At 46.3% G+C, this 23,335-nt stretch overlaps 1 protein-coding gene across 1 annotated transcript in view; it reads left to right on the forward strand.

Annotated features, from left to right (window-relative positions):
- The window catches only part of LOC128892106 (homeobox protein B-H2-like), a 28,272-nt gene extending 11,597 nt beyond the window's left edge, over positions 1-16,675 (forward strand). Inside the window, exons 2-3 of the mRNA XM_054152227.1 lie at positions 2,721-2,943; positions 13,059-16,675. Of these exons, the coding sequence (XP_054008202.1) occupies positions 2,721-2,943; positions 13,059-13,959 (1,124 nt within the window). The 3' untranslated portion in view covers positions 13,960-16,675. The remainder of the gene's footprint in view (positions 1-2,720; positions 2,944-13,058) is intronic.
- Positions 16,676-23,335: the final 6,660 nt, after the last annotated feature.

Raw genomic sequence — 23,335 nt, forward strand, 5'->3', positions numbered from 1 at the left:
CTCTCTCTCTCTCTCTCTCTCTCTCTCTCTCTCTCTCTCTCTCTCTCACACGTTCTCTTTCGCTCCCTGTTCGTCGCTACGCGAAACACGACAATTTCCATCGTGGAATACACGCCGTGCATCCGGTGCGACGTATTTCTGACGTTCACTGTAACAATTGCCCGTACGAAAACTAATTAAAGTAACGCAACTTGTCGCATAATCACCGAACGTTGGACGGTGGATTCGTTGAAAATCCGAATTACGAACACCAACGCGATGTAAACGCGCGCACCGTCGTTTATACTTTCCACTGACCAATTTTTCCGAAGAAACTCGCGTCGCAGGAACGATGAAGTTCGGCTAGGGCGCGCATATGTCGCATAGGCAACGCCAAGATATACGATGTTTGTTCAAAACTCTCGGCGTACCGCGGAAAAAGTGGACGGAAACTCGTAGCATCGGGCAATGGAAACAGGTGGCGAAGTCGGAAGAATACTGACGGCTAGAGACAGAAGAAAAATAACTAAGTATACGGTTCGGAATTCTTCCGGAATTACTCAGCCTCGAGGCAGGAAGAACTTGGTCGATGCACTCGAAGAATTCTCGTTGCTGGTCGTATACGAGTGATCACCGATACGACAGAGAGGGAATATGATAATCCGAGTTAAGATCTTTTCGTTTTCGTTGCAAGTGATCATTAGTTCGATGGCAATCGGTACGCCCGGCAGAAAACGTTTTCCCGCAGCACCTTTGAGAGCATCGGCTCCCATTACCCGACCATGGCAAAGTGAAACGTACAAAGCGAGGAACAGACTCGTAAAGACATGCGAGCACACGGATAAAGCTTCGAAGAAGTACCTACGTGCCGTGGGAGTAAGCGGTGGAAGAAACGTAGAAAATGTGCTTTTCCACGGAAGGAAGAGGAAAGCGAAGAAGACGAGAGCAGACGACTCTGTTTCGCAATGGTTCTCCGGTTACTTCAAACTCTCTGCGGGTGGGGGGTGCCAGGGAGGTGAAAAAGTTTCAGTCCAACGTCTTGGAAGTGTCTAAAAAAGAGAACTACGTCGGTTGAGACCCAGAGCTCTAAGTGTATCACATAGTAAATTTAGTTTTTCACCCTCCGTTCTCACCGCGCCCCCGCACCCTCTCCCACTCCGGCATCCGCGCCCTCTTCCCCACCCCTCTCGTGATTCGACCTCCAGTCGAGTCGGCGGTATCTACGATGGAATTCCCCCTCGTTGCCTTTCCTGAGGGATCGTCGGCCATCTTTGCCAACATGGCGGACCAGTTCTGGATCCGTTCGAGCGAATCTGGCCGATCAAACGGAGGCTAAGAGCCGCGCTTTCGTTCGAGTTAACTCAATCCACTGGCTCTCTGCTATCCCTCTCCCCTTCTCTCTTCGGCTATCTCTGTACGCTACCCCCCGACCGCTGACCCTCTTTCTCGCTCCCTCGTCTTTCCGTGTCTTGTCCCTTACCGCATCCCTCCAGCCTCTTTCCTCCGCGCCACCCACGACCGTTCCAATCGATGAGCTCGCGACAACGGCTCTTTAGATACTTTTAGAAGCCCGCAGAGCGGCTGTCGAGGGGGTTGGTCGCCTGATCGGTCCCCTGACGGGTCGACTACCCCCTAGCCTGCCCGAGGAATCTTGGAATTTTTCGTCGAGAGGGATACCGTCTCTGATCCGAGTCCTAATTCGTTTAGATTTTTATTCCAAACTTTCCTTTCGATCGTACGACTAGGGGATGGAACCTCCATCTGCGCCACGCGCAAAGGAACAACGTTAACGAGATTCCAACGAGACGAATCGTGGACAGGAGCCGTGTTAGAGCGATCTGGATCGGATTTAATCCGAAGAGAATGCATGTGCGCGCGTCAGTTGGCGAAGAAGCGCAAGTTGCCGACGCCTCGATCGGGTGTGATCGGTTTTCACGGGAAATCCCACCCTTTTCGTAGGTGGCGGTGAGCCGGGGAGATAATTCGCGGCGTCTCGCCGCGGCTGCGTGGTCCAATCGGCGCGATACCAACCAATGGGCTCTCAGCTGCGCGCACCACGACAGAGAACAAAAGGATCTCTGTCGATGGAGAGGCGGCAGCGATCACCACGCGGCGACCAGCAAAAACCGGAGCGTACCGCGCGCATCGATTACTTCCCCCGCGGGTACGCGATAAACCCTCTCTCTCCCGACGGATTTCGTCCGCAAAGCTTCCCGTCGCCAAGGAATCTCCGTATTTACCATCGCCACAGGCATTTGTAGACCTCCTACCAATGCACAGTCTGTCAACTAATGGACATAAGTCTCGGTGCTATCGTTTGTTAGGAGTCGATGAAAGTTAGAGCTAGGGTCGATTAGGACTACGCAAGAACCGCGACTAGTTAAATTTAACCCTTTGCACTCGAAGCCTTTTTTTCTGGAATCTATCAGCAACTTGAGATGCTTTCTTAGCATTCTATTGTCACGAATGCTAAGCTTAGATTAACTTCGCAAATGTAGCTAGTTTGGGATTTGAAAATCAGGTCACCTTTACCTTACCGACAATCATTTTATTGACACTTCGATTAAACTTCAACAAACGTTGTCGTTGATTGATTTGCTGAAGACGTGGCTGAGAGTCACCTCTCGAGCGCAAAAGGTTAAAGGAATGTTCGGATGGATGAAATATTATGCAGCGCAGTAATCAAACGACGGTACGTTTGATTTTCAACGAGACTTAAGCGAATGTTGACGGGTTTTCAGGAGGCAAGGAGGACGACCCGAAGAGTTCCTCGTCCAGCACGCTGAGCTCGGCGCAGAGTAAGAAGCAACGAAAGGCGCGGACGGCTTTCACTGATCATCAGCTCCAGACCCTCGAGAAAAGTTTCGAGCGACACAAGTATCTGAGCGTGCAGGACAGGATGGAGCTGGCTGCAAAGCTGCAATTGACCGACACCCAGGTCAAGACGTGGTACCAGAATAGAAGGTAGGATACAAACACATAAAAATCATGATATCCTTTGCGAAAAACGTCCATCCACAGTGGCATTGTTCAGTGAGATACGAGCCGTTCATTGCACAAATCGATTGACTCCATAAAACATTGTTTTTTAAAATTCTCTTTATAATATAAATTCAAATAAGTATTGTAGAATGCATAAATATAGATGTAGCTTTCATGTTACGATATATAAAATTAACAAGAAAGAATAGCCAAAAAATAATCGTCAGTAATATTACAATGTTTATGTGACTGGAAGAGTTAATTGATTTGTGCAGTAAACGGATTATATATCCGAGGATGATCGAGACAAAATTTTAAAGCTTGAAAATCATTCGTTAGTGCTTCCGATTACCTGTTTTCTAGCGTTTGTCCACGTTAAACTTTGCAAGGGATCATTTAATTGTATTAACCGAACACGGTGGACCTAATTCCATTTTTCGAGCCGTGAGAAGCTCGTCGCACAAAGAATAGCGCGAATCACTCTTCTACGATGCATAGCCGAGCGGTAGTAGATGGGAAGGGCTGAATAGACAACGGTGAATCGACTTTGTAAACGGTCGTAAGACGAGATAAGAAGCCAGGGAAGAAGAGGATCGATCGTTCGACATTTTCGTTACTTTGTGCCTGTCAATAGGGGATGCTCGTCATCGCGGTGCCCCCGAACGAGAGGCGTAGCAGAGCAGGCGATCTTTCGTGACCGAGCGTATCGAATTCGTAAATGGAAATCGCGGCGGGCAACAAAGGCGCTGTTTATGTGGTTAAACGCAAGGATCACAGGCCTTTCGAATTCTCGCTCGAACATCTCGAGAGTCATGTGCCTCTTTTGCTCGACCGCGCGCGGACAGGGGTAATCGCAGTAGCGTGAACGATCCTTTAAAAAACCAAACACCGCTGGATCTTTCGCTTTTTACCGGTATAGGTTCGATTATTTCACGAAAACCGAAGTTCCTGGTTTCCTTGCAAACGAAAACGAACTCGGCCATCCGTTCTACATTGCTCAAAGGAGTTTCACGCAAATTTGTTGTACGTACGAGCTGTTCCACGCCATTACTTTTGTCAGGAAAATATATTGTACCTTGTATAAAATTGAAAGGCTGGAGGCACTTTTTTTTGTTTTATAGTTGTTTGGATATTTTTGTTAGCTTCGTCCTGTGTTAATCGCTTCTGTAATACAAGCACGGTGTACTTAAAGAGATTCTTTTTTCTTGATTAAGAAAAAACAAAGAAAAAGTTCATAGCTTTAAGAGTTCTGGAGTTATAAATTAATTCCTAAAGACAGTGTTGCGAATGTAGAAAAATGATGACTCAACCCCCACTCGACACTACGTATGAATATTGTTCAAATCACTGACATCGAGCGACTAAGGTGATCTAAATGATTTACACAAGGGACATCGGAGGCAGACTGCAGAATCGATTTTAGGATCCTCAGCGGCGCTCTTTCTACTCAAAAGGTTTCCACTTTCCACCGAGTCATTCGGTGGCGCCTGCTATTTCGTCCTGACGATAACTCGTGGTCCTCCTGCCTTTCCTCGATCATCACGCCTGTTAGTCACGGGAAAATTCTAAAATCGTCTTCCAAAAACGTTTCGCCATGCTCGATCGCGGGAAACGAGGAGCTTTGGGTAATGTTTCGTGAGAAATATTTCTCACGAGACCCTATAGCGTCTAACGAAGCATCTTCAACGAAAGAAGTAGAATTTCTGATCAAAAGCTTATTGAATTACATTAAATCCGAGGCTGCTTGCATGTTAATTCGTAGATATTGAAATAACCTTTGGACGACGGGTCCATCGGCCCCGTCTGTGTTCTAGACTTGTCCAAAATGTAAATTTCAAAAGAATATTTAAGCAGCTGGAAGTCTAGTACAACAGCCTCTGCTTTTTATGTTCTCTTTCGGTTTTTCCATCCTTTGCAAAGCTTCAATCTTAACCCTTTGGACTCCGAATTTTCGGATTTCAGTACATTTTTGTGGAGCCTCATTCGACATAGGATCTCAAAGGGTTAAAATTTACGTGTAATCTTTCTATTGTTTACAAATCATCGAGGCAAGTACTCGGAATCCCCGTAAAACTCTAGTCACGAGCAATTGCATGTGTTGCTTTTGGGTTCTATATTACTGGTGAACACTCTACGCCAACAAGAGAACGAACCCCAGTTCAAAAGGGGATGTTCGATTAGAAGTCAGCCTCAAAGGATAATCGGGAAGAAATTCGTTTTCTACGATGAAATTCCGATTTGTTCTCGTGATTTTCCTCCCCGCTAATTTCCACCTCGACGGCCCGCAGCAGTGTTCGAGGGGGTGATTAGCGGAGGAACAACCACGTGTTGTGACTCCGCGACTTCTTGTATGGTTTAGGTCGAACAAGCGGCTCGGTCGAGTCAAAGAAAGCGAATCGTTAACGAGGATCTCGGGGGGCTCGTGATGCGCCACGTATGGCGGCGAACGAAACGGAGTGAGACGAAGGGGGCAGACCGTGGACTCTAAAACCGTGCCATTAGACTGTCAATTACGAACCAAGCGAACGGCGTAATGACAGACGCCGACACTGTCAGCGATCGCAACAATCGACCTGGACTACCTGCGTTTCGGTGCCCGTTCTATTTTCCAAAGTCTAACCGCAAGCCAGGCGTCTGTCATTTCACGTTTTCGTGGCTTCTTGTATCTTGCGCTTTTTAATTCGGGAATTTTGTCATCGGGGGCTTTCGTTGCGAGGTGTAAAATATAATTATAATAGCCGGCAAAGCTTAAGCTGGAATACGCTAAGAAGTAACTAAGTGTTTACCGTTGGAGGAAAGAACTCGTTGAGTAAATAGTTGAATGCAATTGTAGAATTTCAAAAGCTGGGTGTACAGGGTGGAAATGGACGTTGGACAGTGAATACATGATTCGTTCTTTGCAAAGGGTCGATTTTTGTTCAGAAGTGTATTAATTAGAGTAGAATGAAGGGACACCGTTGAAGAGGTACGCGTGCCATGATTATCGTCGGTTTGGATGAAAGAATGAGAGGCCGCTAAAAGGACGCAAAAACCCGGGAAAATTAGTGACGCTTCTGTCGGTCGACTTCTTAAGTGCCCGCTTAAAGTTTTGTTGCTCCGTACGCCTTGCCGCGGTGACTCGGCGCTTTTTCGCGGAGGCTAGGCGCCGACCACACCTCGGGCGCCACGACGACGGATTTCGTGTCTCTTTTTCACGGTGGAGCCATCGCCTACGAACGACGCCAATCGTCTCGAATGATATCAAGCTCGTGTCGTTGACTCTTCCTTTTCCAAACGTGCATCGCGAGCATCTGATCTTATCGACGAGCGTTAGCTTGGGTTTATTTAAATACGTAACTGTCGCTTCAGTTATTGCACTGAATCCACACATCACATTGCAATTATTTCTATTCTTCTTGACATTACTTTGTCTTATATAACTCCTTAATTTAGAATCAGTTCGCGTTATTGTAACTCTGTACGTTACGTTTACATTACTCTTGTCTTTAGTATATGTCTGGTTGGGGCCCCCTGGCCTTCTCATACCTCAGGTGCCTCGGGGTCACTAAGACCGTACTGTAGCTGCAGATTCGCATGCAACAGCCCTTGAGGACATTTTATCGATCATGCTCTCTTTAAACATCAATGATCAACCAGTTACACCAGGGTTGGAGAACCTTCTGACATTTCAAAATATATTCAATTCTAGAACGAGGCTACGAAGAACGACATGAAATCGACGAGCTAGAGTCAGCGAAACGAACAGGTTGCCCGTAACGCATACTCGACTGGTACTTAGGCCGCTCTTGAATCGTTTATGTAGGATAAGCGTTTAAGAGGCCTGGTTTTACGCTGATTTTCTTTGGCAAACGTGTTTTTCGCAAAATCGATCGAAGCCGCCGGGGTCTAAATTGCTCCGCCGCGGCATGACGCGGTTTGGATTGGTTTGGCTCGACTTGGCCGGCGCAATAAACGATACGCTCGTCGGTTTTTCTGGCTGCGTGCCACGCATACACGACGAGTCGGTTATTTAGAAGTCATTAGGGCTGGTTGCATTACTAGCACGGCGCGAGTACCGTCCCTACTTATCAGCTAATTATGTGGACGGCCATGAGTCAGAGGGATCCGCGAACAACGTCCATACACGCGCATACGCTGATGGTTCACGCTTTCGGTCTTTAACGTCGCATTCGAAAAGCCGCATTCTAATGAAACGCAAACGCGCGAGTCGCGCTGCTCGTTTGGGTAATTCGCAACGCGCATGGAGGCTTATCCCCCTTCGGGCACCGTGGATTTATGCTTTCCGCGCTGGATTTATCGCCACCGACCGACCGCGGAAGCCGTAGCTATGCAATTAGTTTGAATCGCGACCTTAACCCCATCTCCTGATTCCATTCTCTTTTGTCGCGACAGTTTCTGTTCTCTTTGAATCGTGTCAAACGATGGTAAAGATGAATCGATAGCGATCGTTTTATAATACAGGCTCGGGCGGAATTCGTAGTATATCCAGGGTGTGATTCTACGTGAAAAAAATAAGACCAGATTTGAGAATTATATAGAGGAACAACAAGGAGAACATTTTTGGCAATACTTTTAAAATAATATGGAATGAAAGACGAACAATCAGTAAAAATAATGTATATTACATTAACCTGTTGTAGAATACAGGATAACCAAAGTATATACAATTATTTGCATAGTTGAACAAACTCCATAATCGATTTTCTCAAAAACCAAGTCGCGAATGAAAGAATGTTACATAGACTCACATCCTGCTCGGGTGTACTACGAATTCCGCCGCACCTTGTATAAAAACCCATGATATTTAATGTTTCGTATTAATTTCGACGCGAAATGTAAGCAGCTTAAACAAAATTATTCAAACGTACGATAATCCAAGTGCAATGCACCTTGTACGCGAGTCCGGAAAGATGTAAGAGTTATTTTCACGGCTGGCTTCCATCGTCTGATTATTCCTCGATTTATCGTGCTTTTCGCTTTGTTCTCGATATTTCAGCCACATCTGTATCGTTAATTACGGACGTAATTGCTCAACGATATTCCGAGCGTGCACGGGTCGCGCTCGAAGAGAAAGCGGCTACCTGGTAAATATAGCAATTACACGAAGCGCTGAATCGAAGTCTGTTTCGAGGAATCGTAAACGCGAGCAAGCGCCTCCGTGGCGATTTGTTAATTAGAGACGCGCGCGGTAAAAACATTTCCATTGAAACAGTAAATTAGGTGCAAATCTTACCGCGCCGTCGGTGAAAGAAACGCGAAGAGAAATGCAGGAAAGAAGCAGCCGCGTTTTTTTTTTCCTCCCTCTCCCCTTTGTTGGTGTAGCTGCAAGGCGCCGTAACACGTCGTGGCGACATCACTAACACGTCGTGATACATCGCAATCGTGAGAATCCCAGCTCCGTTGTTCCTTCGAGGCTTCTCGACGCCAGCCGGAAGAACGCGCAGAGCTTCCCACGCCTCCGGTAAAACCGCTTTATAACGGATCGTCTTGATTTCTCGGCTAGTCAAACGCGCTCGTTTCGAGCGCAATCTTTTCCCTCGGCGTTCCCCCTTGGCGTGATCGGGGGGGAAAAATTTGTGTCACGAAACCCCTGCGCCTCGGACGACGGTGATTTCGTGTACGATTTCAAGTACACGCCGTCGAGGAATTTCGCGAATAGCTAGAAAAACGAGGCTAATCGACTGCCCGACGATAACCCGAGGGCTAGCCTGGATTAACGATGTATTTGCATGCGCATTTGACGGTCTATACGTGCCCTACAATATTCTAAGTAGCGTGGTAATGGCACCCGAGAAAGCGCGCTACGGAGAACTCCATCGCCATTTTTCTGGATTGTAACCTGCCACGTGATTTCTCAAGCCTCTTCGACTTCGCACACTCAACTTTTTCATCGAAATTGAAATCGTTCAGTGTTGTATATACGCCGTGGCGATTACGTTTATCCCATTTATCGATCGTGGCTCCCTGCACATTTTTAGGAATTTTCGCCATTTTTCGGAATTGTAACCTGCCACGTGATTTCTCAAACCTCCTCGACTTCGCACACTCAACTTTGTAATCGAGGTTGGAATTGTTTAATGCTGTATAAACGCCATGGCGATTACGTGTATCGAATTTTTCGATAGTAGCTACCTGCACGTTTTGAATAATGTTTGTTGTCTTTGTTTCTCTTTTATACTACTGTATGCATGCTACAGCTGTATTCGATAGGACGGAACACGCTCCTAATGTTAATGATATGACGCACGGTGAACAGAATTGATACAGACAGTCTGCGCAAACGCGCGCACGCACACGCGCACGCGGATATACATTTCGAGGAACATGTGTTCCATAGTCAGTCAAGCAGGTAATAATTTAAAAATATGTCGCCCTATTCTCCGCTCCTTTCTCTGTTCGTCGCCATTATTATCGCAAACCGAGCCGGCAGCTTGGATGCATTAGTGTCGCGCAGGCTTGTAACCGCAAAACCACCGACCAGTCCCAACCACTATTATAAATGCATTAACTCTCCCCCTCGGTTCTGTTCTCCACCTTTCAACCACGCATCGGTGGCGTAACTTTTTATCCATCGTTGATTTAACTAAACTCTTTCCTCGACTCGCGCTCTTAAATGCTCGACATACCTTTCTTCGTAAAAAAGCCGACGATAATTCGGTCGAATCAACCCTTCCCATCCAGTGGATGGGTTCACGCATCTTCGGAAGTGGGCTTGACCGTGTTTGAGTTGTAAACGATTATTATGTGAAAGGCAAGGTAAAGTTCAATACCATTCTCGTCCGCTGACGTGAATTCACTTACTTCAAATTCTGTTCCTGGTTATGACAAAATTCTGAAAGTATTTTTATTTTGTACACTTCATATTTTCAACAGTGATCTTCAACAGTATTAATAAATATTTTCGTGCGTGTCACTTTCTTAGATTCAAATTTTGTAGGGTGCACTCTTTTGTAGATTTGCGTACGAATATTTATAGGACTGACTGTAAGAGCAACTCTGAGAAAATTAATATAAAATTCATCATTTATTATATTCTTTCAGCTCATACAATTGATTTTTTCAATTCCTACTCAAAAGACTGTGCTACACTCCGCAGTGTAGGGTAGCGCAGGTAGTAAAGTAGGGGAAGTGCGTCTAATTTGGACCTCTAAAAAGGTTAATTTTCCGTTGACCTCAATCACCGAAGTCTTCGTTCGTCGACCTTTCCCAGAGTCATCGGGTGAACTTTTCATCGACCGATCCCCTTTCCTTCGTTCGCGAAAAGTTGACGATCGTTAAGCCCGATGGAAGCTATCGTTACACTTTCTTAACACTTTCCCCCTTCCCAGCCATCCTCTCTTCACCCTTCGTTGTTGTATTCGAGCAAGATCGAGGCAGCCACCGGGGGACCTCTCGAGAACGATAAATCAATGATTCTTGCTCTTTCCGTAGCCACTTCCGACCCTCGCGCGCGCACTCTCTCCCTCTCGCGATTATTCAATGCCGATACAAAGAGCTGGCACGGCAATTAAGGGTGTTTTAGAGTGGCTGCACTCGAAAATGACCGACCACCCCTAGTCGACGGTGGGGGTATTATAAAACATTACTCATCATATAATCGTACGAGTGGTTTCCGTCCTTCGTCCTCTCTCCTTCTCGATTTCACCCCGTTGTCGCTCTTCCCGGTACACGATCCGTCTATTCTCGCTCGCTTGCGCCGCATCCTGTATCTCCTTTTCTCCAGCGTGCCAGTGGAAAAATGACAAATGATCGTGGCTCGATTCACAGAGCCCTGTTTAAAATTCATGAACGATTTTACTGCAACCCCCACCTTCCTATCGTCGACCGTCACAAAGGGCTGAGATCAGGGGCACATTGCGTACGAGAGAGAAAGGGTGGCCCACATTTTCGATGATCCACGCCGTTGGCAGAGAAAGAGAGTCAAAGGTTGGCGTGTACTGACAGAGGGGGTGAGGGACGAGGGGGGTCATCACCCCACGAAATATATTAATTGTCGAATTTTCCGTGCGAGCTGCATATCCGTTAGAGCCGCTTTGTCCGTTGCCAGCCGCGGATCTTCTGATTATTAATTACCCTGACAACGAACTTCGCCAACCCTCTTTTCACCCTCCCCGTTGGTTCGCCATTCCGTGAAATTCGCGGCCTCGTTTCGAACAGGTATAGCTATTTATTTCTTTTTTTTTGTGCGTTTTGTTTTTTAATTTTTATCTCGCACTGCCGGTTTTTATGGAAAAACGTAACGAATGTACTCGCGGTGGACGATGCTCGTTAATTACAGCCTCGAATTCCGCGGACGAGTCAAATGGTCGGCTTTTAATCGAGAGAGGAGCAGCGACGAGCTGATATATCGTCGGGGTTAATCGCGACGTTCGACGGTGGCGGTCGACAGGCCCGGTTAGCCGAAATTTTATTGACAATTTCCCCCCGAAACGCGTCCACTCGGATTTTTCTAATTATCAGTCGGTAATTACCGCGAGCGAATCGACCGATCGATCGGCCGATTACCGAGGCAAGGGTCCGTATTAAACGGGGATCGATTATGCGTATAACCACCGCTAATTACACGAAGCCCGCGCTCCGTTGAAATTATTTTTCGTCGATCAAGGTTTCCTCTTTTTAAATGGATCCGTATCGCTTTGGGCAGTTCGTTAACCTACCTCGTTCCCAGGGGCGGGTTCGGCCACTCAAGCATCTCGTGCGGAAAAACTACCCTACTTTTCTGTGTTTTACATCGCGCACTAGTTATTGTCGAAAACGTCGGTCGCGAGTCTCGCGTCCATTTATTATAAACCATAACTCAACAGGGTAATACGATACAATTAATAATTGTTAATTATTATAATTATAATTCCCGGACAATTCAGATGTGTTAACAGTCGGAATCTGACAGTTTGTGACAGTTTCATCTGCAACTGTGTTTTCTAAGCATCGCTCCTGACGCCACTCGACAGATGCCTCAGGGTGCCTTCGTACTTCCACAACATTATATAAATTCTTTTCCGTAAAGTTTAAAAAATCAGTAGTATTCCTGCACGGGTTGCGCGGCCGCAATGCCGGCTCTACTCGTCGCCAGACACTAAACCATACCGTTGCATTTACGCTGGCAACAAACGCGTAATGCGCTGTAATTCGAGCGAAAGAGCTAAATCACCACGTGTCGCATCGGACACGAGACTGTAATTTTCCTCTCCGCTCTTCGATAAGTACACGCGATGCAACGAGTTGCGTAATTGATCTAATTGGAATACTGCTATCTTCCTGCGAATCTTCGAGACGCGTTCTTTCCGTTTGACTGGCATTTGCATAAAGAAACGATTCGCGTCTATTTCGGAATTTCTTGTTGGCAACTTGCACACCGACACAACCAGTGTAACAAAGAAATTGGAAGATCGAACAGATCGCTCGTTGTTTTTTTTTTTACCTCTCGGTGAATTTACGCTTCTCTATTTGGCTCAGTCGTCTAGGCATCGGTCGATATCGAACCCTGAAACGATATATCGCTGGCGCGTCTAAGGGCGCCTTCTTTGCGTTCCCAGGTGCGGCGCAGGAACTCGCGCGCGTGGCATGATACGCGATGATTAGGCAGTGAAACTGTACGGGCTATTTGTTAGTATAATAAGCCCCCCCCCCTCCCCACCCCTGACAGCGTGGCCAACGTAACCACTTGCCGGCACGCCACTCCGTTTTAGCGTAATTGTCCCAGATCGAGATTTACATACGCGAACGGAGATCGAGGGGGTGGGGTCCGGTGACGATCACAGAGAAGGGGCTGACGAGGGAAGGACTGAGAGAAGCTAAAAAAAATTGCGAGGCTTTAAAGCCCTAAACGTCGTTGAATTTTTATGGTTCGAACAATGCCCGGAAATATCCAACATTTAAAGGGGTACGCGCAGGTGGCACAGACGGTATTAAGAAATTTTTGCCCAAGATATAAATACGTATGCACTCGAGTTTTCACTGAAATGATACTATTTTATACTGTGTAATTCTTAAGAGTGGTGTCACGATATCTAGATTTATTATACATTTTTACAAATCGTTTCATCGAGCGAGGGGAAATCGCGCGACTAACGAGTCCCTTTCTACTCTGTTTGCAGAACGAAGTGGAAAAGACAGACGATGACGACCTACGAGATTTTGGCGCAGAGCAATTTGACGGTGGCGACGTATCAGCAGCTCTACGAGAGCGGCGCGGCAGCCGTCCAACCGCACCCCGCAACAGGACGATACTGGCCGTATCCCAGTGCACACGCGATACCAACCAACGGGCTGTTTTACCAGCAAGCGTCGGCGGCCGTGACCTTGCAGAAGCCGCTTCCTTACAGACTGTTCCCACCGACGATGATTCTGGCGGGACCCAGCAACCCTCTAGGATCCCTCACGGCGAGCTCCAGCTTGTCGAATCTCAGCAACTACTACAGAGACAGTCCCGAGATAACCGACGTCAGGGACAGAGAAAGCATAGAGAGATCCGTCAGGCAGAGGGACAGAAGCAAAAGTCCCGTGCCGACGGACAGGTCGCCGCTGCGAAAGGAGGAGAGACTCTACGCGCCCGCGATGGTCCAAGCAGGGTCGAACATCACCCTCGGAACGCTCACCGCGAGCTCCAGCCTCTCCAACTTGAGCACGTATTACAGAGACAGTCCCGAAGTGGCAGACGGACGGGAAAGGGAGAACGCGAACAGGGCGCCGAGGCAGAGGGATCGAAGCAAGAGTCCCGTCTTCGGGGAGAGATCGCCTATGCGCAAGGACGACAGACTTTATCTGCCCACGATGCTCCAAGCGGGCCCGAGCAACACCATCGGCTCGCTGACGTCGAATTTGGCCAGCTATTACAGAGACAGCCCCGACACGATCGAGGGAAGGGAGAGGGAAAATCTGAGGGCGATCAGGCAGCGAGACAGGAGCAACAGTCGCGACGGATCCCCGATACGGAGGGAGGACAGCCCTCAGAGCATAAGGGCGGACAGCGACGAGGAGAGCATACACGACATCTAGGACACGATGGCTCAGGGAAGCTTCGATGCGCCGGAGGAATCGTTCGGACGATACAACGTCGCGATCGACGGGGATCGATCGGTTTCGGACGACGATTGTTGCGAGTGATTCGTCGGATGTTGGAACGTGCGGTGCATCGGTTGCGATCGAGCAAAGATGAACCGAAGAGAGGGACGTTTTTGACACCGGAAGCTTTCTTAATGGAGCAGGTACCCAATGTCCATTGGCGTCGAGATCAAAGACCCAATCAGCTAGGTGATTCGGTAACCAAAGTATGGTGGCTCAACGTTGGCAGCAAAGATTCGCTTCCCTTGAGCAATACTCCCAAGCTACCGTGAACGTAGGGTCCTATGTAGGAGTCCCTCTTCAAACCAGGTCCAAGGGAGAATTTCTGCAAGTGCTTGACGGGTCGAAGTTTGAGCTGCGCGAGACTGAGCGCAATGATACAAAAATGACAGAATACGTGGGACTTTCTGTATAACTAACGAGTGGAGCAGACATCGTGTGGTTAACCAAAGTTCGCGATTCGTTTAGCTAATCAACGATTGATATGGTGAAATAATTATTCGTACTCGATGCAACGGTTACCTCGATAAACAGGGTGTTCAATAAAAACCATTCAATATTTATGTGGTATATAGAACACACTGTACAGAGTAAAGAAGCTTTAGTAAACATATGTCGTTTCTGAGATATAAACATTTTTGTTTGCTAGTATCACGATTGACTTACTTGCTTCCATCGCATGCACTGTTCATTTTAGTAAACCGCTAGTTCTTAGTCAAATGGCGACAGTAGATTTTATTCACAATCAGTCGGTTGAAATCAGTTGTAATTCTCAAAAGAATCCACCGAGCTTGTCAAACAATTTGATAGAAATGTGGAATTTTCGAGAGAGTTCGTAACTCTGGAAAAAGATGCCAAGCATGTGTAGAAATGGAAGGTGGACACGTGAAAAATTTGTAAGCATCGAAAATTCAGTAGTAAGTCAATTACGATAATAACAAACAAAAATGTTTATATATCAGAAACGGTTGACCTTCCGACCTACGTATGTTTACTAAAGCTTTTTTACTCGGTACAATGTGTCCTATATACCATATAAATATCGAATATTATTTTTTCTAACACCCTGTAGAGGAACGCCAAGTAATCCTGTTGCTTCGACAGAGTCGTCGGGAATCGAACTCGAACAGACCTCGTGCCGATCAGAATCGTCGACGACACCGACTGGCGATCGTGCGTCTGCAAGGAGAATTCGTCGAACGAAATGCAGCGGTAGCCGGGTAAAGTATTCCAACGCTGTAAATAAAAACGGTTCGTTCGTCCGCGAAAGGGGCAGATAAATCACAGGTTACAGAGCCGGCTAGACCCGCCATCGAGGACGTTTATAGTCGCGCCAGGAAGCGAGCCAATCGCGCACGAACGCGAATCTACAATTAATATGACATTAGAGGGGACCTGCCTGCGGGGGAAGAAATCTGAAATGACACGAAATTACACGCGCTCGCTCGGCAAAAAAGGTCGGAAAAGAAGAGACAGAGGGGGAGACACTCCAGCCCCGGAAGAGGAGGGAGGACAGCGGAACGGGAAGGGAGACTCGAAGTATTCAAATAACCGAGAGGTTCTTTGCGTTCCGCGGCGAAACCGACACTTTGCTTGCCGCTCGCCACGACGATGAAAAAAATGTAATTGGTTAATTAAGAACGACGCGACGATTTCGCGTATTACGATTTCAATACACCGGTTTGTAAATACGATTTCCACTCGATACGCGCGATTTGCCGCGACGTCGACGATTTCGCGTTCAAACGAGGAACATGTAAATAGCCGCGCGCGAATAGGTCGCGCGTTACTTGTCCGGCCAGCCTCCATGGGTTTTCAAATTGCAGTAATTAGAGGCAAACGTACTCATCGTAAATTTGTTGTGATTCTGGACAATAGAAACTACTCGAGAGTATAATTTATTTCCCACCTGAAATAGTTGTTTATACAAAATTACTGATTGAGATTGACGACATCGATTCATTTCACTTCGTGGGAAAGCGTTTGTCAAGATGAGAAATAACGATCTGTGACACTTTCCAACTTTCCCCAGATTTTCTTTTGCATTAATTTCCACAAAATGGAGTATTTACTCCGCGTTACTGCATTTATGAGTCGATTTCTTACCATTCGGAGAGTCTGACCCGTGTACGCGCGTTTACAGGCTGCGACGATCCTAAGGCGCGAGCCTAAGCCAACCGCGATAACGAGAAATTTCCAAGTATTTGCCAGAATCCAGTATACGTAGAGGAACGCGGGGAACGTGTTCGAACGGTTCGATCGTCTCGATGTTTCGGGATATCGTATCCCATTTCCGTTTTGTTCGCGTGACTTTGCAAGGACATTTTCGTTGCCCGTTCGGTGGGATGAATGATCGAGATCGATGGTGCGGACACGGCTCTGCGCGTTCGGCGAAGAAATACCAGTATTATGAATATATAAATATTAGGCTGTACGATGGAAAATGCAAATGTTGCACGGCGAGAAAAAATGGGAAACGTTAGACGAGCGACGGGCGTTGTGAATCCGTCGTGACGCGGGATCGTGTCCCACGGTATCGTGCGACTTAACGTTAAGTAATGCAGCAACAAGTACACACATAGTATAAATCATGCTTTGTAAAATAATGTCTGTATAGCGAGAATTATTATATGGAAAATATATTATACTAAATTTAATGTCCCGTTTTCTTCCGTTTTCGTCTTTCATTCATTAACGTCCTACCCATTTTCGCAACTCTTTCGTTGCACTCGTAACAGTAGATGCAATCGAGGCGAGCCACGTGGCGATAAACAGTTTTATGGCTGTCGAAACGTCAGAGTTTCAAAGCTTACACCTCAGAATAAGATACTCCGACGATTCGTCAACATTGCAGTTAGCTTTTTACTTGCTTGGTTATTTAAGTGCATAACTGTCAACTTGTACTGAAATAACTCCTTTATTTCGGCTTATTTCGCGTTACCATACCTCTGTACGTTACATTTACGTTACTCTTATCTTTAGTACACGTCTGTAGCTGCATATTCGCATGCTACAGCTCGTAAGGGCCAGTTACCTTCTTCAACGAAGTAGAGTAAATTCCTTTTTCGTTTACCTATCGATCTCCTCTCTCGTGCACGAAGTTCAGAGGTCGGACTACCTTTTAAACGAAGGACTTAAACCCTACGCCATGTTGTTCACGCGTCGATGCATATTGCAAGACTTTTACGACCGGGTTAATGCCTATGCGGGGATCGTGTCTACATCGTGTTTCCCTATTTGCATTTTGACTCGCGTAAAGACGCCTACGCCAACTATTTGCATATAGAATTCCAAGCTATTACATTCGATACCGTCGAAGCTTCCGGGCGTGCGATGTGTTTTATCGGTAACGTGTTTCGACATTTCACCACTATTCAAACGTAAATAAAGGCCTTGATACGGAATCACTAGTCGTTATGAAGATCTTTACATTTTACAGTGTATGGAAAGTATCGAGCTTTTGGAAAGAATCGAAGATCGAATGTGGAAATGCCATGGATGAAACGTCACCTGGATCTTTATTAATACTACGAGTGTCGATTCGATCTAGAATATCAATTCGTGTAATCTATGCAATTTTATTCCCGTATTCGCGCGAAAGAACGACAGAATTATCGCGACACGCCCGGGTGTCTCGTCTCCATTACCAGGCGAATTTTGGCGCACCGGTGTAATTTCCAAAGGCCTCGCCGTCGAAGGTAAAACCCGAGAAGCGTGACAGGCGTGCTCGGGGCTTAATCGCGTTTGCTTATTTCCGGCGTTGGTCAGCCAACGGTCTGCAATTATGTAGGAGCGAGCGCGAGCGTTAACTGCTGTGCAAGGGCTTATTTTATTCCTATTAGGGTAAAACGGGTAGCCAGGACAACGCAGCGGCGCATTCCCGTGCGTATCCCCAATTACGTGAAATTAATTTGGAGCCCCATTAGCGGTCGACCACTGGCACTGCGTTAACGATTTTTCCCACCGGCATCCTCTCTCCCTCTTGCCGCTACTGCAATTACCAATTTTCAAACGAAAACCACCTGTGTAAACGCGAATCACTGTTGTCGAGAGTTCTTCGACCACGTTTCCACAATGATTCTATCAATAATTTATTCTTTAAGTCACGTCTTCTAGTTCGAAAATGTTCATACTTTTCTCATGTTGCAGATTTAATCGATCGGTGATTCACTCGTGAAATTAGGGATTGGATACCTCTATTTTAACAGTTTTACTAAACAATTAGGGAATACGAATATGCATAGTATTAACCCTTTCAGACCTGAATTATTTTTTCTCTCGTATTAATGAAATTTAATTTTTAGAGTTAACTTGCACTAAAATTAGCATAGAAAAAATACTAGTGGTGTAGCTTTCGATAATTTAAAAATTTTAAAGCCAGATCTGAGACGGTTAGTATTTTTGACATTTTCTCACGGCTCGCGATCAATAAAGAACGAAACGAGTAACTTAAGATCACGCGGCGATACAACACTAACGATCTTTCGGTGAAAGGGAGCGAACCCGGCCGACTGAGGTGGAAAGTAAAATATTTTATTGTTTTTTTTTTTTCCTTCCTACTGTTACTTTCTACGGAACTTTTGCCCAGGCGGACGAGCATCGCTTCCGTGGGACAGAACTGAATGCAACACGCTAAATAATATCGCGTTCTTTAACGTACGGGCTCGTAAACTGTTCAAGGAGCCACCGCGCGTTTTGCATAATTGTAGTCTGTAGCCGTGGAACGGATGCGCTTATTAGCTGAGAGCGGGTAGGAAATCACAGTTTCATTTTTTTTCACGTTCAGGTTCCACGCGAAAGGTTCGTTTCCCGAAGGTGCACGCCCGATGGAAACCGAAGAGGCAGGGAAGAAGGGACTGGCCCGAGAGGATGTGGTTAACCCACGGTCAAATCGTGCTTTTGCCGGGCTTCTGCATCCTGAAACTGGCGACAAAGAAGAATCCACCGGAACAAAAGTACGCGCGTATACTGCCCCCGCATCCTGTTCCGTCGAACCCCGTGCCACTGCTGCGAATTCGCCTTCCTGCCATGCCGAGCGCGACCGAACATACGTTTACCTTAACCTTTTAATTGTTCGTTAATCTAGAATTTCCCAAAGCGCGTTCAGCGGAACCCTGAGGCCTCGAGACACGTTTAGAGAGGGGCTACCTGGGGTTGAAGCTGTTTCACACCTGGCACCTTTATACATTTATCATTCACGGCCACGTTTGGGCGTCGTATTACGATGAAAACTGAGACCAAGATAAATTGACTCTCTATTACGATAATCGTCCCCTAAAATTGCGATTAAACCCTTGACACACAAATAAAACGGAACTTGATGCGTCCAAAAAATACTATTTAATTTCGCTCAACTGAGCAGTGATGTGGAAGCTGAGAAAGAGTACATTTTATTTTGAAATTTGGATTTTTTATATAACATTTAATCAAATTGATAATCACAATGCAAATGAAGAACAACTAAATAACATTAAAATATAATAATTTAATAGTTCTGTATTGAGAGAGTTTGGAAAGAAATTTTAAGTAGTTTAGTGTTAAATATGTCTAGGAATCTGCTCGATTTAAATATCAAAACACGCTGCTTTAAAATCAATGTTGGACAATTTCTGAGATGCAATGACTGCTCATCAAGAGAAGTAATAACCTAATATAACAAGCTAAACGACAGCACCTGGCAATCGAGATTGACAAAGTTCGCAGAGCCTACCAGGAACCGAGGCGGCGCTACTTAATATTAATAACGCGTCTCCTGGCGACACAACGAACCGAGGTGGAATCGGGAAGCAATTAACCGCGGCTTTTAATAAAATGCAAAATAACCGGTCGTCGGTCATCGGCTCCCGACCGTCGTCCAGTCCATTGCATTGACATCGGCAAATAAAGTTATTTTCGCTCACGATGTCGCAAATCGGGACATCGTGGCACGTTTCGAGCGATTAAACGAAATGGAAAGAGAATGGGGAAGCAAAAGGTGCGACAACAAGAGAGCAAAAAAAGAAAAAAAAACGAGAGAAATGAGAATCGAGGCGAGTAAGAGCGTATAATGTGTCCAAAAGGCACCTGCCTCTTTCGAGTCGACTATCTTCTCATCGAGTGCTCGGAAGAAAAGGAGCTAGACTCGAGTTAGCCGATGTTATCTTGTTCCGAGACCAGCGAACCACTTATATCGTTAATTGCTCCCACTTCCGGCCGCCCTCTCCCTTTTCCTCCCCCTTCCATCGTCGTCCGCCCTCGTTTCACTCTCGACATCCCTCTAGCTCCCTTTTTCCCTTGCCGATTCCATCGCTCTTTCTCTCTTCTCCGCGTATGCCGGTTTTATTTGTTGGCCGATGCGTGTGCGCGCCGAGAGCACGCATTATACCTCCGTTAAACTTCGCAAAGGCGAGCACGGAAGTCTATGCCTTTTTAAGCGGCCCTCGTGTAAATGGGTGTACAACCTGTCTCGGACAATGTAATTAATCGCCGCGCCCGACAGGAATTATTTGTTTGCAATTCAGCGCCGTGGAGACGTCGCGACGGTACCGCGGTGTAGGAAAAATTCGCCTAACTCGATTTGATCGCGCGCAGATCAGGCATGCGTGGCTGTCGGGAGCGGTGGATACGCCCGAGGCGAACGTAATTAATCGAGGAATATCCAATCAACTTCTTTGCATGGCCCCGAGGCGAACCCGAGTGTGAAATCGGTATGGAGCCACCACGGCGATTAACCTTCGTTATGCTGAATTTCGCGAAAATATGTTAAACGGTTAACAAATCACAAACTCTACGCTTTAACACACTGAGAGCACCCTGATATGCTGCGAGACACTAATATTATTTAAGATTGCATCTACCATTTTTCTTGTTCGTGTACGAAGTTTCTTTTTCACTTTTCAAAATTATTACGTTACATTGCTCTCAGTAGTTCTATTCTTTTAAGACAACATTTTGTGTTTCAAATAAACATCTATTTGCGAAAAGACAACACGGCTAGACGCTTCTTCTACCACGAACCCTTCTACCATCTACTACTTCAAAGTGTACCAGTTTAGGAACCTATTTATGAACCAATCTACGAACAGTCCGAGATTCAACGAAATCTAAGATAAACAAAGACGCTTCTACGCCGTCCCTCGAACGCAAAGGGTTAAATAGGCGGTCGCTTACAAAAACCACCGAATTCCTTCCAAAAATCGGTTGACTTCTCTTTGTCCACAGCATAGATCGAAGCAAAGTAGAAACTTGAAAAGAAGCCCAATAGAAAGTCGATCGAATCCCGAGCATTTTGCAATTAACTTCGAGGAAGAAACTGAACGCGCACGCGCGACTAACAACGCTCGCTCGTGACGCACGTTTGACTCGCAGCACACGGCGCGTAATCGGCTGTCGCCCCGTACGAAGTATCGCTCGGTAGCTGGATTCCCGTGGCATCGCGTTAACGATCTTCCACTTTCCGCGCGGCGGAGATTCCACGAAGAAGATTAAGACGAAACCAGTCCGTTGGGCTGCCGTGACAGGACGTGGAGGAAGGAAAAATTGAAGGGAGGGCGAGTCGTAAACGCGCCACGGCGCGAACAACTACTCGCGTAAACACGTGCTTGCCCGAAAATCAACGAGATTCGCCTCCTATTTCCAGGATGTTACCCGAAATTGAGCTTAATGTCGAACATGGGCCCGTAAATTGCTCGCAGCCGGTCTTCGCGCCCCTCGAAACTCGTCCGATGCAACCAGTATCTGCCTATCAGCGAATGTATCGAGGCTAATGCATTATTTAAGACGTTTTAAATAACACTGTCAATTGCACCGGGTGTCCACGCAGAAACAGGCCTCTCGCATATGCTTGCTCCTCCGAATAACAGAACTAAGTGTCTTATTCAAATTTGGTAACAATACTTTCATAATAAAATTAATTTTAGATAAAGTATAAACTAATTTATTTCAGTTGTATCAAACTTTGAACTCCTCGAGTCGACGTGTCCTCTATCTACAAAGGATCCCACTTGGAGGAAATATTCCAACTGCTTAAAGAAACGAAAGTTTGTTAACGCTGACCCTCAGAAATGTAGAGTACGATTTAAACCAGCTGGATGCGTTTCACAGCGAGTTTCCTGCTCGGTCGTAGACACCTCTGAAATAATGTCAATAAATCCACTGTGATTTCGTTATCGCGAACTGTATCGAAATTTCTAAAGCCGTCTTGAATAAATTGAAGGCAATCGGCTAGTGCAATAAACTTCATTAATTACCCACGCTTCGCGTTTGAAAGTGAAACTCCGCCTGTTGTAACTCATCTTTCAGGATGCGATAAATTATGAAATTTAGAAATAACGGAGATCGGTAGCGTGTCGTGATCTTTATCGTTAATCGGGTATTTTAACTGCGCACCCGTTTCGGGACGATACGTTGCGCATGCAGCTGTACGAACGAACGTACGATATAATCGATGGTAGCTCGTCATTATCGAGTATCGTATATTATCGACGCTCATCGATGGGATAGACGAGAGAGATTTGTCGCTCGCATCGTTACCCATTCGATGACAAATCATCGTCGAGCCTCGCCGACGATTCCAATGCGATACTCTAATGCCGCAAACATGCATGCATACATGCTTACTTAAGTAATAGCCAGTAGGCACGTTCTCTACGTTCACCGCGGAGGAAAACCATACGGAATTGCGTAATTCGCGAATGAAGGAAAGAAGCGTGTTGCCAATCGACTTACTAATGGAATCATTAACGAATTTATTTAAAAAATTGCGAATCTCTACAAGAGAATGTCCCGTGGAAACGTTCTCGAAATGACAATTGGCTGATAAGCCCTGTCCTTTGGATAATATACAACCCTTTGAACTCAGAGGTCGAACGACCCCCTGAACCACGAAGAACTGAACCGCGAAATCCTCAAGTGTCATTGCCATCGTTCCCACCAACGATTTCTCGCGCGTGCCCGTTGTCACGTGTATCGCGTGTAACAAAAAAATAATTCATCCAGGCAGTTCAGGAATTATCGAAACACGTCGCGGCTCTACGAGCAGCCACTTACACGCTGTATCTGATCTGGCCGCATTAAGGTAATGAATTATCGTCGTCCGATCGCGATAACCGCCGAATGTTTAGCCAATAGTTTTCTCAGCGCTACCCTCGGAATTTGCGTGCGTGAAAGCGCGTGCTCACGCGACGCGCCCCGGTTGAAATAAGCGCATCGCGTCGTGGATAAAGCGCGGGAACGTTGGGTCGAGCACATGGCGGCTGGGAATTTAAATATTGTAATTAAGAAGAGACCGGCGCACAATCGAGACGAAGCTCGAGCTTCCGCGGTGGGCACG

The sequence above is a fragment of the Hylaeus anthracinus genome, unplaced genomic scaffold (genome assembly GCF_026225885.1).
Source record: "Hylaeus anthracinus isolate JK02 unplaced genomic scaffold, UHH_iyHylAnth1.0_haploid 12002, whole genome shotgun sequence".
Lineage (NCBI taxonomy): Eukaryota > Metazoa > Arthropoda > Insecta > Hymenoptera > Colletidae > Hylaeus > Hylaeus anthracinus.